We start from the raw sequence: 18158 nt of genomic DNA on the forward strand, positions 1-18158 counted from the left end.
CTGCCTTGCCTTGTGGCTGCGACACTGACATGTCGCTCGGCCTTCTGCTCCGTTGCAGCTGCGAGCAGAAGTGAAAAGGTGGCCTTGTGGGCTCCTGCTAGATATGCCTGTTGGTGCTACCACCACAAGGCAGTTGTCGGGACATGGATGACTAGGCTGCAGGGGCCCTGAGGTAAGTTGGAGGGGGACATGTGGGGAAGGTCCACCCCCCCGCCTCACCTCACATCATGTTGGTGGCACTGTGAGCAACCAGATGGAATGGACGGGAGGCCGACTGTGCAAGCTCTTAAGAAGGGTGTATTTGGGGAGAGGTAGGACTTATATTAGGCACGCGCTTAAAAATGCTAGGGCTTATTTTTGGGATAGGGCTTATTTTGGGGGAAATACGGCATATGAAATTACACGTGATATATGCAACATCTGTTAAGAGATGCTTTTATCATTGTGTCACAGAATTTATTTATTTTTGTTCATTTATTAACTTTATATGCTGCCCATCTCACCTATAAGGCAACTCTGGTTAGAAGTGTTAGAACTCAAGGTTGTCTACTAAAACTAAATGCAGGGAGATTCTGATTTACAGTTCAGAGCTGAGCTGTAAAATTGACTGCAAACAGTTGTGATAGGAGACAGGCAATTTAAATGACTTTAAAAATGGAATTGAAAGTTGCATGGAGTATCAAGTCTCAAAAAGGTGGTTTTTCAAAAGGCAGTTGGACTAATTTTTTTTTTCATCCAAAAGCTTCATCAATTCTTGGATGAGAAGTGAAACATCTTCCTGAAGGAAAAAACATAGTCCAGTTGCCTTTTGAAAAAGCACCTTTGATATAGTTATGATCTGTATGACTGAGAATCTTCATAGTCATGGAAAATCAAGCTATCAATAATTACTAATGCTAACTGCATTATTGTTTAAATAAGTCCTTAGATATGGTTACTGAGAAGCAACTGTGGAAGGAGGATTCCACCCATTCCAAATTTGGGTTGTGTTCCAGTTGTTTGCCATGTGACATAATATGCAAGCTTAGGCTGCCTTATGGCCTGATGTAGCAGGACTGTGTTTGCCGCCTTATATGAACAATACAATTATATGCATATTTAGTACACCTAGACATCTATATATTTAATTATCTTCAAGTAAGATTCATCGAATTTAGTAAGGTTACTTGTCGTAAGTTATTAGACAGATTTCAAGTAGCATTTATTCTGGGAATATGAAAAAAGATTGGTATGCAATTGGAATGATCTGTCAGAAATATTTTAGTATTTATTTGCTGTTTGCTACACTTCATGTTAAAATATATTTCATAGATTAATTATCTGACAGCCGTAATTTGATGATGAATTTTTGGTACTTTTAAAAGGAAAAAGAAAGCAGCGGCTGAAAGTTTGTGCTAGGGTGCCCTCCAATGGTTTCCTGTATGTAGTCAGTTTCATATCATGGAGGGGAAAAGCCACAGGAGGTCATTTGGGGGTGAAGATGATGAATCTTCATCATTCATTCTTGGTGTTTGATGACAGTTCCATGAACTACATGGAGTTCTTATGTGATTCATGAACTTCCAAATCCAGATGATCCTCCCAGAGTTTTTTTTAAGAGAACAGTTACACTGGGTGTATAATTTTAATGAGACGCAGTCCATTTAAATGAGGTAGCTACCTATCTTTCTTCAAATAATTGATAGTGTTCTACTTAATATGATGTAAGTATTTCAAGAACAATTTTTTCAGCTTTTTGGTATACTTTTATAACCCCCACCCCACCCCCCACCCCTACACACACACTTAAGTTTACAGACTCAGATATCTATGAGACTAGAGAAAAGTTTGGAAATGATAGCATAGCCATATTTGGGAGTCCCGAAATATTGAATTAACTTTTATTTTTCTGTAAGGAAGCAACCTGAGCTTCATTCAATAATTTTGTTTTATAAAGTCTGAGGGAGGATTTTCTTCCTCTAACATAACCTCACCTATCTTCCTTCTTAAAAATAAAGACAAAATTACTCTGTAGCATTTTTCAGATATCAGGCATTAAAAATTCTCATTTCTTGTAGAAATCAAAAGATTTCATAAAGTATAAAGACATATTAGTCATCTATTCTAATTTTATTTCCTTTTAGCATTTCAAAATTTGAAGAACGATGCTGTTTCCTGTATGTACTACACAATTCAGATGACTTCCAAATCTATTTCTGTACAGAACATCACTGCAAAAAGTATGTGTTGATTAATATTACATATTTTAAAAGATAAATATGCTACTTTTACATCTGCCATGTTTTTATTTGATAAAGCATTTTAAAATCCACTGTGGCATGAAAAATAATTGTATTTACTGAGAATATTTAGCAGTTTAATTTCAGCTTCTGAGGTTTTTAATCAGTAGCATTCACTTTGTATTTATGACATGCATTAATGCTGGTTGTTCCCCGGCTGACTTTTTCTGGGCTCAGAAGCTAAGGTAGGGTCAAGTCTAGTTGGATGAGAGACACCCAGGGAATATCAGGGTTGTGGAAAAGCCACCCAGGTCTATACTAAATCTTCCAAATATCTACCCATTCAGATTTGTTTCTGAATTTTGAAGATTTGAATTAAATTATCTCAGAATGGCATCTGAGATTGGATTGTGCCATCTGTTACATAATCTTTCCTGTATCTCAGTGTGCATTCCATCACTTTTTCTTTGCAAGCATTTAGGAATAGATATGAAACTTACAGAAGCATTGTTTAAATCCAAAATTGGATTGTAATTTATATTAAAATCCCTCTTTCTCAAGTGACATAACCACCATACATATATTCTCAAATGATGTAACCATCATACATAATAAGGCCTGTGCTTGTTTATTATGTTTATCCTATTCTTTCTCAACAATTCAAGGCATTGTACATGCTTCTTCCCTTTTCCATACTTGTTGTTTTCACAACAACTCTGTGAATTATCTTGAGCTGAGGAATAGTGATTATTTTAAAGATATTCAGTGACCTTTAAACCTTGTTTTATTCCAATGTTCTAACTCTTATTATTATATGCTGGGTATGGTTGTATTTACCAAAACAATATGCAAAATTGTATATTGAGGTATAAGGTACAGTCAGAAGGGGATCATATCAAAACATGCCTAGAATTTCTTTTGTGAAACATAGCTGTGGTATCAATCAGAGTCTGCTGTGATTCCTAATCACCAAGTTTTACTCTGTTCATTGTTTTTTTCTTCTATATGAATACTATATGTCTTTGGCAGATTTTTTGAAATGGTTAATAGCTTCACTGAAGAAATAGGAAAAAACACAGAGGAAGGTGAATGTGATGGAGATTCTCTGGAGGTAAAGGCAACTGTGTATTCTTCCTATTTTTCATATTTTAAAAAACTGAGCTCCCTAGCAAGTTCCACTTCATGCCCACAACCTTGTCTCCTTTCTAGACTTTCTCCTGTATTTCAAGCATTTGTTAGCAGGAACAGAGACTATCATGATTTACAACCTCATGTTTCTTTTGCAGTATTATAATAACTCATTACAAAGAAAAAAGCAAGCCATATTAATGTATAACCTGTTGTAGATAGATGAACTTTTTAAAGAGCTGTTCAAACTCTAATATGTATATACATTGTCATTTGATATTTAATCATCCATTGAGCGTACAGGTAATCCTCACTTAGCAACCACAATTGGTACTCCCTTGCTAATCAGTGCAGTCACTAAGGGAAATATAATGTGACCATGATGAACTTATGACATCACTTCCAATTTGATAATTCAGCAAGTCACCGCAGGTTGTTAAGCAAAGTATCAAAATATCAAAAGATTGCAGCTTGTGGTTTTACTGCCAGTTTCTCCAATGTTTGTCAGAAGCTGGTAGTGAAGCACACAAATGGCAATTGTGTGATTATAAGACATTGCAAAGTTATAAATGCCCATCAGTTATGAAGTGCCTGGGTGTTGATCGCATGACAACAGAGACACAGTTGTAAATGTGAGTTCTGGTCATAAAGTTATATTTTTAATACTGTCATAACTTTGAACAGTCGTTAAACAAGGCAGTGTGTTTAGTCATTGGCTGCCACTTAGATGTTTAGATCTTCTTTTGTTAAACATTATCAAGAAGGTTCAAGGGGAAAATATGGATCAGTGGAAAACAAACAGAAGTTAAATTTTTAAACAGAAATTGTTTTATAAATAATCCTCTTTAGTGACTGTTCATAGTTACAACAGCAATAAAAAGAACTTTACAACCAGTCCCATGTATTTATAGGACTTTTGTAGGTGTGTAAAAGCAAAGGGAAGTTGAAGTAAGATCATACACACAGTTGAGGTTTCACTTAACAACCTCTTTGCTTAATGAATGAGTTGTGGGTCCCAGTTATGGTCACTAAATGAGGACTACCTTTTATGAGATTCCTGTTCTCCCAGGAATGCTAATTCACCATTATGAAGTATAGATTTTTTTAAAAAGACAAAGTATACAGTAGATTTAAAAAAATAAACACAACGGCACTGGTCTGACATTTAGATAGGATGTTGATTCTCCTTGGTTTGAGCCACTGTTGAATCACATCTTCCCAAAAGATTACAGTATTTGTATTTGACACATAACAGAATGACATATCCCTTCCCTTTTGTGTATTTTTTTTTGTTATAGTATGATTATGAATATGATGAAAATGGTGAACGAGTCATTCTGGGGAAAGGCACTTATGGCATAGTTTATGCAGGACGAGATCTGAGCAATCAAGTCAGAATTGCCATTAAAGAAATCCCAGAAAGAGATAGCAGGTATAGTAATAGTGAATGCTGACAGATGCTGCTATATTTACAATTACACAGCTAATGCTCACCAGTGTTCTGTTGGAAAAACTAATAATAGGACTCCAAAGGTGTTCAAAAGCACTTCCTTCTCAAACAGTAGATACATCAACCATAGATAATCAGAAGAGAGTCCTGATAGGTGCTGTTGAACCATCACAATAATGGCAATAGCACTTATGTACTGCTTCACAGTGCTTTAAAACCCTCTCTCAGCAGTTTACAGAGTCAGTGTATTGCTCCCATTTAACTGACCTTGGAAGGAAAGAAGGCTGAGTCAACTTTGAGCCGGTCAGAATCGAACTGCCGAACAGCTGGCAGTCAGCAGAAGTAGCCTGCAATACTACATTCTAACCACTGCGCCACCATGGCTTTTTCATAATAGCATGAAAGGAGTCTTCCTGTCCTTGTTCACATCACAAAGCTGTGTATAGGTTGGGCCCAGGGACTCAGGAAGCAGAATTAGACATGAAAGACAATTGCTGCACGAACACAAAATGCTTAATTATAGGTCACTCAGACATGTGGTATTTGCATTTATGCAGTGTGCTTAGTAAGCCTAGCTGGATTTAATATTGGTTAGTTATTTTATGGCTATTTATGTTCTTTTAGCTTCTGGTTCAGTGGTTAAGTGCTTTCTGAATGTAAGTAAAAAAAAAAAAGTACCTTAAGAGATTATGAAATATTAACACACGTTTCCATTTCCCATCCCTTTTGGCAGCGGATGATTTGAAGCACAGAAATGACCTGGGTGTTCTTAATCCTTTCATTTAGCTGGCCATCTGGCCAAAGAGAGAGACTGGACCAGACTCTTTTGCAGATTTCCTGAAGTGTATTTATCCTCACTCATTTGCATGTGGAATTTTGCTGCGGGGGAGGGGGGATGGCAGTGGGGGTGGGAGTGCACTTATAAAGCATTAAATACTTTTTTGTTCTTCCCCCACACAAATCTATTTTCTTCTTACTGTCCTCCCCTACAGCAGCTTTTGTCTAACAAAACCAGCGATAGTTTTGCCTACACATGCTTGCTTTTAATGCTTCAGGAACTTGATCTATCTATTTCCATAATAGGAAAAAAGCAGAATAAATGTATGAACTGGTAAATATATAGTACAAATTACACAATCCTACGACATGATACCTCTCACAGTGGACCCACAGAAAGTATACACACACCACTTACAGGCAGAAAGAAAACAAAGCTAGAAATCTCCGAATGTAAAATTCAGAAACAACCTCAATCTTCTCTCAACCAATGCACATAATATAAAATATCAAATATAGTATGCAGTCTATACCAATACAATTGACATGACTACAGTAGAGCCCAGAATTTTTGTTGCTAAGTGAGACATTTGTTAAGTGGATTTTGCCTCATTTTACAACTTTTCCTGCCTTAGTTGTTAAGTGAATCACCGTAGTTGTTAAATTAGTGACACGGTTGTTAAGTGAATCTGGCTTACCCCATTGACTTTGCTTGTCAGAAGGTCGCAAAAGATGATCACATGACCCCAGGACAGCAACTGTCATAAATATGAATCAGTTGCCAAGCATCCTAATTTTGATCATGTGACCATGGGTATGCAGCAACAGTTGTAAGTGTGAAAAATGGACATAAATAACTTTTTACACTGCTGTTGTAACTTAGAATGGTCACTAAATGAACTGTTATAAATTGAGAACTACTTGTATATATAAAGAGACTGGCCCAGATTGCTCTTCTGTCCTTCTTAAAGGAAGTTTGCAGACATAAGTGATCCTGCCTTTTCCAGTTATGTGTCAACAACACATAATTTGTTGCCTCATCTTTATGTGTCAACAACACATAATTTGAAATGATTCAGTCAGTCATCTGCTAGGCCTCCCAGACACCACAACTTCCCCAGTACCTCCTGTTTCCTCTCCCCAAGGATTATTTTCTTTTTAAAAAATCTGAATAATTGCCATACCATTTCTGCCTCTTTTTGTCCTTCTGCATGTGTGTGTGGAAAGGGGAGACTCAAAATGACTATAGAGGTAGAATGTCTAGAAAAGCCTTATTTGGGGGCAGGTTTCTCTTAAGATTACTTTAATTATGATTATAGGAAGGGAGAGTTGATTTTTGGTTAGTAGTTTAGATGATCCAGGGAAAGCTAGTTTAACTTCAAACTAGACTAGGTCTGTTAAATGTAGACTAACGTAATTAAAATAAAATAAATTAACTCAGTTTTTAAAATCATACCAAATTCAGTCTTCTCTCTCTCATGTCTAGTTTGTAATGTGAATAGGGCCAGAATTTCATACTATAGAAAGTTGTATATATGTAACTGCAAAAATTCAAGCTTTATCATCTCTGAGGCAGTTCCACTGGTGGCTAAAATTTGTGAAAATAACAGTCAGGTACAAGCGAATCTTGATAATGAGTGGTAAAACTATGGAGTGGCAGCTGGCCATTTTAATAGTCGTATTTCAGTATCTGGAGAAACCAAGATAGGGAAAATTGACTAATATGATAGTTAAATGGGAATAACAAAACTTAAATGTTGGTGTATTGTAGAATTGACTCAGAATCTTAACTTTGCCAGAAAAGCACAGAAAATGTGATTAAAAACTGAACCTGTTTCAATGAAAAGGAAAAATTATTATTGCACTTAAGCAAACATCCATGGTTGACATCTCCAATAAAACACCCATTTCAAATTTATATTGGATTATACCACCAAAAATATGAGATAGAGCTGTATTTTTCTGTACTAGTAAGTTGTTGATTCAGTCAGCTTTTATGCCTTCTGCCTTGCTATTTGTTCTATGTTATCAATTTTTAGGAATATATTTCCTTTGTACAAACATTAACTGGACAATTTTCTGTGCTTATTATTTTTTTTTTTACTTTAAAGTACTGCCATCTGTAAATTATTGAGGTTTTTTTTTAATAAACTGAGTATTATGTAATAAATTCCATGGGATGAAAACTACGGGACTGAATCACGCTAATCTATTTTTTCTTTTAGGTATTCTCAGCCTTTACATGAAGAAATAGCTTTACACAAACACCTCAAACACAAGAACATTGTTCAGTATCTTGGCTCATTTAGTGAAGATGGATTTATTAAAATATTCATGGAACAGGTACCAGGAGGTAAGACATTTCTAGACTTAAAGAATTAATGCATTTTTATTCAAATGTTTGCCATTGCTGTATTTTCTGTCAACATAGGATTACAACACCCAGAATTCCTAGTTGCAGGTCAGCAAGTTTGTTATAGAAGGTTATAAAGCAGTTTTTCTTCATTAACATTTAGAAAGTTGATGTGTGAAATATTGTTCAGAACTCAAAAAATCTGCTTTTCAATTCACTTAATCAATGAGGTAAAAGCAACAAAATGTAACATTTTGAAGTAGAATAAACCATTTGTTTTTGTTTTATATTAAGAAAAAAATAGAACTAGTTCTGAAATAATTTTTGTAATAAATCATCATCCAATGATGTCTGTCTGTGGATGCAAAGTTTCCTCCAATGGAATAAATTCTTGCATCTTTCCTCTGCACACATCTTGGTTTACTCTGTAGGGTTGAGGGAATTCAGATGGGTTTAGGCAGAGGAGGAAAAGGTAAACTGTTGTACAGGTAGAACTTTATCTGCTTAACTTTGCTTTTAACCTGGTATAGTGATAATCGGAATATTTTTTTGCTACAAAAGGTGCTAGTGTTATAATAAATACTTTTCCATTTTCTTAAGGAAATACAAATATTACCATTCAAGTAGGCCCTGCAGTTTACCCTTAGCATTTGTCTCATTTGAAACTATTTTTCTTTATATTTCAGGCAGCCTTTCAGCTCTTCTGAGATCAAAATGGGGACCATTGAAAGATAATGAACAGACAATTGGTTTCTACACCAAACAGATTCTTGAAGGATTAAAATACCTCCATGATAATCAAATTGTGCATAGAGATATAAAGGTGAGAATTGCTATGTACAATAAATTGTAAAGGAAGATTTATTTGCAGAAAGAACTGGTATGAATGAATGTAAAATTATTTTATGAATATGAAATTAGTTCTTCTGAAAGAAGAAAGTCTCAATCCCCATTTGATCATAGTTAATAGAGAAATCTGAACAGATATTCACTAGTAGAATGCATTGGAACTGATTTAGTTCTTAGTATTTTAGGATTAATGAATGATATGAAATGATGATGGATAAGATGTTTGCAATTTAGTGGGGTAGTCTAGTTGGGATTCTCATCTGAATTCAGCCTTGTTTTAGTTGTGGGTTCTTCAAAAGGTTTTGGAAAAAGCACGGTGCCTGTAGGACACAAGGAACCAGAATGACACTGGAAGTTGATCATAGAAATACGTTTATTGCTACTCACCTATTTACAAGACTCTTGCCAGACTAACTGCACTCACTACAAACAGCTAGCAATTAGATGAACACTGCAAGATTTAGGGAGGGTCTGCTTTCTGCCATTTCCTCCCTTTCAATGATTCCAGGTTAGCCAATCTCATAACTCCTCCCTCCACTTCAGCTTTAGATTACACCACAGTGTCTGATTCGTGTCCTTTTAAAATGGATAGTATTGATGTAGCATAAAGATTGGTAAAATACAATTTATCTAAATAAATAGTGATGCACAGAACATACCTGACTTGTGATTATTTTAACCACTCTCCTTTTTCTATATTAATTTACATCAGGGATCAGAAATCTTTTCAAGATATGGCAGAATTCTCACATTAATCAATATGTATGAGTGAGGGGGGGTTTACATCCCCTTGATGATGGATAGTATCAAATACGAAGGGTTCATGAGATCTGGTTTACTGTTCTGTTGCTTTTCCACCCCATTTATTCATTTTTTTTTATCTTTCATACATTTTGCCTCAAACATTTTTTTTTTGCATATATTGCAATTCACTGTCCTTTTTTCTAACACACCCAACTGCCATGGCTATGGTACCATGAGGTAGCCTGCTCAAGGAGTTCTTGACTGATGGAATAGAGGGAGGAGGCCAAACCCAAATGATTCCAAAAAAGATTGGAGAACTTTTCCTTCTTTGTCCTGGGAATTGTTCCTGAGGTGAACATATGTAAATAGAAATTTTACACAAATCAATTGATTTTTCAATCAGACTTCAAGTAATTCTTTGTCCTGGGAATTGTTCCTGAGGTGAACATATGTAAATAGAAATTTTACACAAATCAATTGATTTTTCAATCAGACTTCAAGTAATTCTTTGTCCTGGGAATTGTTCCTGAGGTGAACATATGTAAATAGAAATTTTACACAAATCAATTGATTTTTCAATCAGACTTCAAGTAATTCTTTTCTTATGTTCTTGCTCTGTAATAGTTTTGTTAGATCTTTCAATTCTTTGGTAAGGCTATAAGAGACAGTAGAGGGAGGAAGACAAAGTAAAATCTATTAGGTGACTTTGCCTACCATTTGCCGTTCACCAAAGCGCTACGAGTATTAACTTCTATAACAGTGATGGCGAACCTCTTCGGCACCAAGTGCCCAAACCAGAATGTGTGTGCGTGTGTGCGCCCACATGCATGCTTGCTGGAACCCCAGAAACTCGAAGACCAGCTGGCTGGTGTGCACGCACGCGCCGGCCACCTGGTCTTTGTGTTTCCGGTGCACACATGCGTAGCGGCTAGCTGGTCTTTGGGTTTCCGGGGGCTCTGGTATGCACGAAGATCAGCTGGCCGGTGCACATGCGCACAGCAGAAACCAGAAGAGCAACTGGCGATGGCGGGCATGCCCACAGAGAGGGCTCTGCATACCACAGGTTCGCCATCATGTTCTATAACAGTAAAATGGAATGCTAGAATACTGATACCTATAACTTCCAGCATCTGGCTATGCTTCCTAAAAATACTGGAGATGTTTAAAAACATCTGCAATGCCACAGTTTTCCCAGTCCTGATTTATGATGTGTTAAGAAAATATGTTGTTAAAAATAATTAAATCCACACAACATTAGGTATATAAAATAAATTTTCCCTATAGTTTTTGAATTGCCCTATTTTATTGTTTTTCCCTGCTACCATTGTTTTTAGAAGGTACATACAGATACTAGTTCAGCATTCAGGAACGAGGAGGTCATCAGACATGTAATCTAGTGTCGAAGGTGTAGCAACATCTATTTCATTCATAATCACTTTTCAGCATTCATTTTAACTGTGGATTGTTTTGCGACGTCAATCATAAGGTGAAACAGTGATCTCAAATGTTCTCTTCCTCCAGGGGGATAATGTTCTTATCAACACATACAGTGGAGTGTTAAAGATTTCAGATTTTGGCACATCAAAGAGGCTTGCTGGAATCAATCCTTGCACTGAGACTTTCACAGGTATGTTCTAAATCTGAAAGCATATTGTAAAGTTCCTAATTTCAATGTCAGGAAGAATGTTCAGTGTTCATAAATTGAACATGGTCTTTGGGATTCCTAGTGGATATAACATGCTCATTTTATTTGCCTTGTGTTAGGAAAAAAATACCCTCTCTCTGCAGTGATTTAACTGTATGCAAATCTTAAAAAGTGTTAATTAAGAAAATTTACATTAGAAAATATGTTCATGATGTAGTCCGCATAAGTAGAAATAATCATCTGTTGGTGTGCATAGCAATTTCCATTAAAGTTATCAGCAATATTCCTGATAATTGATTTAGAGGAAGTACAAACTATTTAATCAGTCTGACATTCTGATCCAATTAAAGGCCATACGTAAGCATAACATTAGCTGGCTTAGGAACTGGGTGTGCTCTGATTCAGTATTCAATATTATGGCTGGCATTTGTATACACTTATAAAAATGTATTAGATTTTATACTGGATTTATATTTCTTATAGAAAATAAAAACAACATAAATGTAACTTTGAAACAGTGAATAGATTTATTTGCAGTTTTTAACTTTAATAGATATAACTTTCTGATTAGCCTTTCTGTACTTTGTATTCCCAAATGTTGGATTCCATTTCCAATCTTACTTACTACTGAATATATTGAAAAAGCCTGGTGGGGACTATTCAAAATAGCTTTAAAAAATCCCAACTGCATCCAGTTGCTCTATTGGCTTGTGTCATATAGCATTCAGGACACCTATGTATACATCATGTTATAGACACCTGTGCTGAACCATATTATGGAAATTATTGCTCTGTCATTGAGATATTTGTAAGCTTTCTGTTTGGTAGCTCTTCCAAAACAGCATAATGTGTGAATAGCTCTTTTCTGTATGTTCACCATAATGGACTACTTTTGAGATTAGTATGGAACTAAATCCAGTGATCTTTAAACTATTACAAAATTACAACAAGATCAGGTAGAAAAAACTAGTTTTTTTGAGTCATATGGTCTTGGTCTTGAATCAAAAAATACAAAGTCATGCCAGCACACACAATAATTTTTACAATCGTAAACTCAACATTTTCCTGCTTTTTATTTCTTCTTATATGAGAACTTCAGAGTTTGTTGCTTGCAAAGACAATTTTTTTATTTTTTTTGGAGAACAATGTGCACTGAATAATATTTTTTTTTAAAGCATGGCCAGATTGTATTCATGTTCCAGATCTGTTCAAGGATCAGTCCTGACATCTTCAGGCTATCACATGGCTATCCTTGCATGGTTATTTCAGTGCTGGCCCCTTATACCCAAACTGGCACAGGATGGATATTATTTTTAATGCATATTTGAAATAACGTAATATTTAAGATAATATCTGCTCTTGCTAAAAACACACCCACACATAAAATGTTAATGGCATCCTCCTTTCCGCACTGCAGGAAAAGGATGAAAAAAAATTATAAATCAATAGCCTCTGTTAACTCTCCCCCCCCCCCATTCCTAGGTACAATGGAAAAATGCCTTGATCTATCTTTTCTATAGCATTTTTATGGGCAATAAAATAGCCTACTTCTGACGCAGCATTCAACTTATATAAACTAAGGTTATCATTACATTCTTCTTGTACTGTTCCCTTTTGCATTTAAGAAAATAACTGTTTTTAGTTTTGTTTAATCACAGTTTTGTGATTTTAATTTCATGTCTTGATTTGTAAAGAGGAATTCAATCACAGTTTGCTGATTTGACTATAGTTGATAGATTAGATTAGAAGCATTTAAAGACAGATCATAAGTGCAAGGCCAGTATCAAATGCAATCTATTAAACTAGGATAATTGAGTCTGAAAAAGGAAAGGTAGGTGGGACACTTGAAACAGTCTAATGTGCCATATAAATGCTAAATGCTGTGACAGAAATGTACATGTAAAATCTGAGAATTCATTTGTTTTAGTATATACCTTCTTTCAGTTTATTAAATATGCATAAAATACATCTGTTTTTCACAGGTACTCTTCAGTATATGGCACCAGAAATAATTGATAAAGGACCAAGAGGTTATGGAAAGGCTGCAGATATCTGGTCCTTAGGCTGTACAATTATTGAAATGGCCACAGGAAAGCCTCCATTTTATGAACTAGGAGAACCACAAGCAGCCATGTTTAAGGTTAGTTTAGATAGTTACATTTTTCTGAAAAGAGGAGGAAAAAGGAAAGTAAACTATGTCAAGGCTGTGTTGAAAAAAACAAGACGATATGATAACTGGCTAGAGGGGGAATGTTACAGCATATTTTGTTCATATTTAGATTCACCTGAACATGAAAGCATGCCATAGAAAACAAAATGCTAAAATGTTATTTAAATCATCTTTTAAAATAATACCTATCAAAGAACAAAAGACTGTTCTAAGATCTTTCAGCTAATGCTATTTTTAATGTGGAAACAATTCCCTCTGCAATGAAAGATCTGCTTGTGTGGGTTTTTTTTTTAAAAAATCGATTTTCATCTGCATTTATTAGGTTGGAATGTTCAAAATACATCCTGAGATTCCAGAATCCATGTCAGTGGAGGCAAAAGCTTTTTTGCTGAGGTGCTTTGAACCTGATCCAGATAAGAGAACCTGTGCTAATGAGCTTCTTGTAGATGAGTTCTTAAAAGTCACCAGCAAAAAAAGAAAGTCGCAGTCAAAACTAACAGGTGAAGAAATCTTAACTCTTCTAGTTGGGAGATCTTAGATTATTAGGGGTCATTATTAACAAAGCCAGGTTACTTGACAGTCTTTTGAGAATGGCAAGTTAGAACCCACTGACAGATATGGTTTTGAAGTAATGAGTTTTGTCAAACTCATAAGTGTTACATAAGTGTATGTGTGTCAGGGGTGAAATCCAGCAGGTTCTGACAGGTTCTGGAGAACCAACAGCAGATATTTTGAGTAGTTCAGAGACATGGCAAATACCACCTCTGGCTGGCCCCAGAGTGGAGTGAGAATGGAGATTTTGCAGTGTCCTTCCCCTGCCATGCCCACCAAGCCACACCACGCATACCAAGCCATGCCCACAGAACTGATAGTAAAAAAATTTGGATTTCACCACTGGTTGTGTGTTGTGTAAATACAGTATCTCCATTCTTTTAGTAGAAATTCAATATTACAAAGTTTAACTCCATTGGAGCCTCATTATATCAAGTTTCCTTTATGTGACTTGAGCAATTCTGGATGTTATATTATTTTTGTTTTATTTTCACAGCTCTGACAGCTGGATCAAATGGTAAGTTTAGCAATTAATATTTTTTTCTGAGAAGCTTTAAAATGTTCTGAAATATCAGGTAAGTTTAACTCACAAGAAATAAAGCTATAAATATATGTAACAAGAAGACATTTCTGAGAAATATTGCAATAAAATATTTTCATTTGATTTGTACATATATTACATATCTGACGTATAAACATACATACATGCATACACCCTGTTTCCCCCAAAATAAGACATCCCCTGATAATAAGCCCAATCGGGCTTTTGAGTGCATGGCAATAAGGCCAAGCACTTATTTCAGGGTTCCAAAAAATATAAGACAGGGTCTTATTTTCGGGGAGACATGGTACATACATACATATCTCGACATACTAGAAAGATTATTTTTCTCTCCAGTAATGCAGAGTTGAAAACGCAACTGATACATTATAACTACTCCAACCTTGTTAAAAGTGAGATACAGTAGTATCTTAATACTCAACTGCTTTGAAACAGTTAATACAATTCTTTCATCCAAGATAATATAAACCCCTGGAGGTCTTAGTATATAGAATATATGTATTGGGAAGAATACTTTTATTCAATTGTTACAGTTTGCTCTCCATAAATATTTGGTACTCAACAGATTTTGACGTGAAAATTTCATGTCAGTATTCATCATTTGTTTGGTACTCAATGCATAACTTTGAACTTGTTGATGTCAGCTTCCTTGTGACTATTATATTATTCCTTATGGGAAAAATTTGTTTGGTACTCATCGTTTTTGGTACTTATAGCATCTCACAGAACCAATTAACGATGAGTACCAAGGTACCATTGTACTTTTTTCATACTAATTTTTTCTGCACTTCTGCCATCACTTTGGAATTGTACGCAGTTAATACAATTCTTTCATATATTATCAGAAGATCAGAAGATAATATAACTTCTGGAAGATCTGAGTAGATAGATTATATGTATTGGGGAGAATTGTTATGTTCAATTATTTGTTACAGTGTGCTCTCCATATATATCTTGATCATATTTTATTTCCTATTTCATTGAGCAGAATATCTTCGAAGCATATCCTTGCCTGTTCCTGTTCTTGTAGAAGACACAAGCAGTAGCAGTGAATATGGGTCAGTTTCACCTGACAATGAGTTGAAACTTGATCCCTTCTCCTTTAAAATGAGAGCCAAATCCTGTGGTGATAAGGAAGGAAAAGGACTTAGGTCTCTTTTTCTGAGGTAATTTTCCAAGTAATATCCATGCTAGGTTATGAAAAAGAAAATCACTTTTTAAAAAGAGGTTTCTTCATGGTAGTTTCTACTGTTAAATATTCACAGCATCCCAGATGAGAATTTTGAGGATCACAGTGCTCCTCCTTCACCAGAAGAGAAGGATTCTGGCTTTTTTATGCTAAAAAAGGACAGTGAACGAAGAGCTACCCTTCACAGAATTCTAACAGAAGACCAGGATAAGGTAGTGAGAAATCTGATGGAAGCCTTAGCTCAGGTAAAGAAATGTATGTAATATGTTTAGCATTATTTTTTAAACAAAATACATTGGATAGTATGTTAGGATCAAAACATATTGCAAGTTTATATAATATTGTAGTGACATATTTATTTATAAGTGGTAATTGGCAGGTTTTCAAGAATCCTACAGAGCATAAATATATTTAAGTGCAAATAACTGCAAGATTAAACACCTTCACTTATCTGCCATTAATGCTCACTTAAGTAATGGTTTTACTTTGAGAGATCCCAAACCAAAAACAGTTTTTCTATATATTTGTCAAACTAAGGCATAGAAGAGTTAAATACTGTACAAATTGTATATGCTTAAGTTTCTGCATTATTAATACTATTTTGGGTTTTTTTGTTAAGTCATCATTGGTAGTATTTATAAATCAATGGCAAAATGTTAGGTTATGATGATTTTATAAAAAATAAAGTAACAAAGTCAATTTTTTTATTAGATATGTAATGACAAATGTTGCTGAAACTATTTTGAGAACGTTATTCAGAATCACTTATTTTTGTATATTTTATATCAACACAGAAAATGTATTATTGGTATAAGTATTACAGTGTAATAAATTAAAAATTTAAAAAGACAACAGTAAATAGGAATGTTAACACTTTTGGATGTAACAATTATATAATGCAATTGTCCATAGTTTTCAGGGGTTTTTTTTTTAAGTTTATGGCTTTTAAGACAACAATTAAAGTCATTTTGGAAGATCAGGACCAGAAAAAGGCACATTGAGAGTATTGTTCTCCTTTGGGTTTCAAACTGTCAGAAGAATCTGTTCTATTTCACATGCGCAAATTTCAGTCAAAGACCACTTGAAACAGTTAATCTGAAGAATATGAAAGAGGTGTGTGTGTGTGTGTAATTTTTGTTAAAAGTTTAAAGAGCAGTAATAAGAACTAGTGCAAACTATATTAAAACCGAGAAACCAAAAAAGAAAGAAATAACAAAAAAGCTAGAAGTGCAATTAGAAAAGAAAATAGAAGAAAAAAAGAGAAAAACATAAAAATAAAATGGTATAAGGGAGTGATATTCCATACAGCAATCATAACTACAATTATATTTGAATCTCTCTCTCTAGTGTAAAGGTATATCATGACTCTCTTCTTTCTATAATCTATTGTCTAATCATCAAAACCATAAATCACAACTTCATTTTTTTTCTGTTTTACACAAAAAGTCCATAAGAGGGTTCCAATCCCCAATAAATGTAGATATTGTCCTTTCCGTAATCAAAGAAGTTAGTTTGTCTATCTCAGCAAGTTCTGTCAATATCACCAACAATTCCTCCATAGTGGGGAGTGCCGAGTCTTTCCATCTTTGTGCATATAAATAATCTCATTGCGGTAATAATATATTGGAGCAATCTTCAATGGCTTTTTTTTCTCTAACTTTTATCCATCAATCCTAAAAGGAAAAGTTCGGCTTCATTTGAATATTAATCTTTAAAATCCTCTGTTATCAATGTATGTATCAGAAACCATTTTTAAAGCTTTTTTTAGCTTTGAATATTTCCCAGAAAATTAATATTAATTAATTTAATTGATATTAATTAATATAGAAACTTAACAAGAGCAGCAGAAACATGGAACCAGTTGTTATTCCAAAAAAAGTGACAATGTATAAATAGATTGCAGAAGTTGCATTTTAATAGATAGACGGCGCTTAGTTCATTTACTTTGGTATTCCATGATTCTACTGTGTATATGTTTATGTCAAATCTGAGTTCCCTTGTGGATATGTAGCTCTGTTCCAGTGCTGTTCAGTCTGAACTATTACGCCAGTGATTCTAATTTTATCATTTCTAGGTCATAACATTTGAATTTACAAGAAAAAAAATGGAAATGGTTTGCTTCAAAGTAACATTCTCTAGTGAAAGTTCACATATAAAGGCATACTTGATATGCTTCCAGTCCCTTTTATGACTCAGTTTTAATTAATCACAGGCACAGTCCATAATGAATTCTTCCAAGGGCTTCTTTTTAAATTGTCCTTTCCTCAGACAATTGTAGAAGATGGAAACAAAAGCTAATTCTTACTGAAATGATCTTGCAACCTTAACTAATGTTGCCTGAGTTACTGGATGAACCATTTTGTACTCTGAATAACTGAAAACAACATTATTATGTTCTCTTCGGATTGAACCTTTGTCACTTATATTATGTTTCTCTCATTGTCCAGAATTTGACAACCTGTTTCCAACAGTCCCAATCATATACCATGCTTCAAACAGATATAGTAATTCTTTAACCAT

At 34.7% G+C, this 18158-nt stretch overlaps 1 protein-coding gene across 1 annotated transcript in view; it reads left to right on the plus strand.

Annotated features, from left to right (window-relative positions):
• Nucleotides 1-18158, plus strand: part of MAP3K5 (mitogen-activated protein kinase kinase kinase 5) — a 109829-nt gene that overhangs the window by 75560 nt on the left and 16111 nt on the right. Inside the window, exons 13-23 of the mRNA XM_070932686.1 lie at nucleotides 2124-2219; nucleotides 3249-3330; nucleotides 4646-4779; nucleotides 7800-7927; nucleotides 8614-8750; nucleotides 11042-11147; nucleotides 13148-13305; nucleotides 13658-13835; nucleotides 14384-14404; nucleotides 15438-15615; nucleotides 15715-15883. Of these exons, the coding sequence (XP_070788787.1) occupies nucleotides 2124-2219; nucleotides 3249-3330; nucleotides 4646-4779; nucleotides 7800-7927; nucleotides 8614-8750; nucleotides 11042-11147; nucleotides 13148-13305; nucleotides 13658-13835; nucleotides 14384-14404; nucleotides 15438-15615; nucleotides 15715-15883 (1387 nt within the window). The remainder of the gene's footprint in view (nucleotides 1-2123; nucleotides 2220-3248; nucleotides 3331-4645; nucleotides 4780-7799; nucleotides 7928-8613; nucleotides 8751-11041; nucleotides 11148-13147; nucleotides 13306-13657; nucleotides 13836-14383; nucleotides 14405-15437; nucleotides 15616-15714; nucleotides 15884-18158) is intronic.

Source organism: Pituophis catenifer, unplaced genomic scaffold, assembly GCF_029215685.1.
Source record: "Pituophis catenifer annectens isolate HBS135680 unplaced genomic scaffold, rPitCat1.0.hap2 SCAF_1, whole genome shotgun sequence".
Lineage (NCBI taxonomy): Eukaryota > Metazoa > Chordata > Lepidosauria > Squamata > Colubridae > Pituophis > Pituophis catenifer.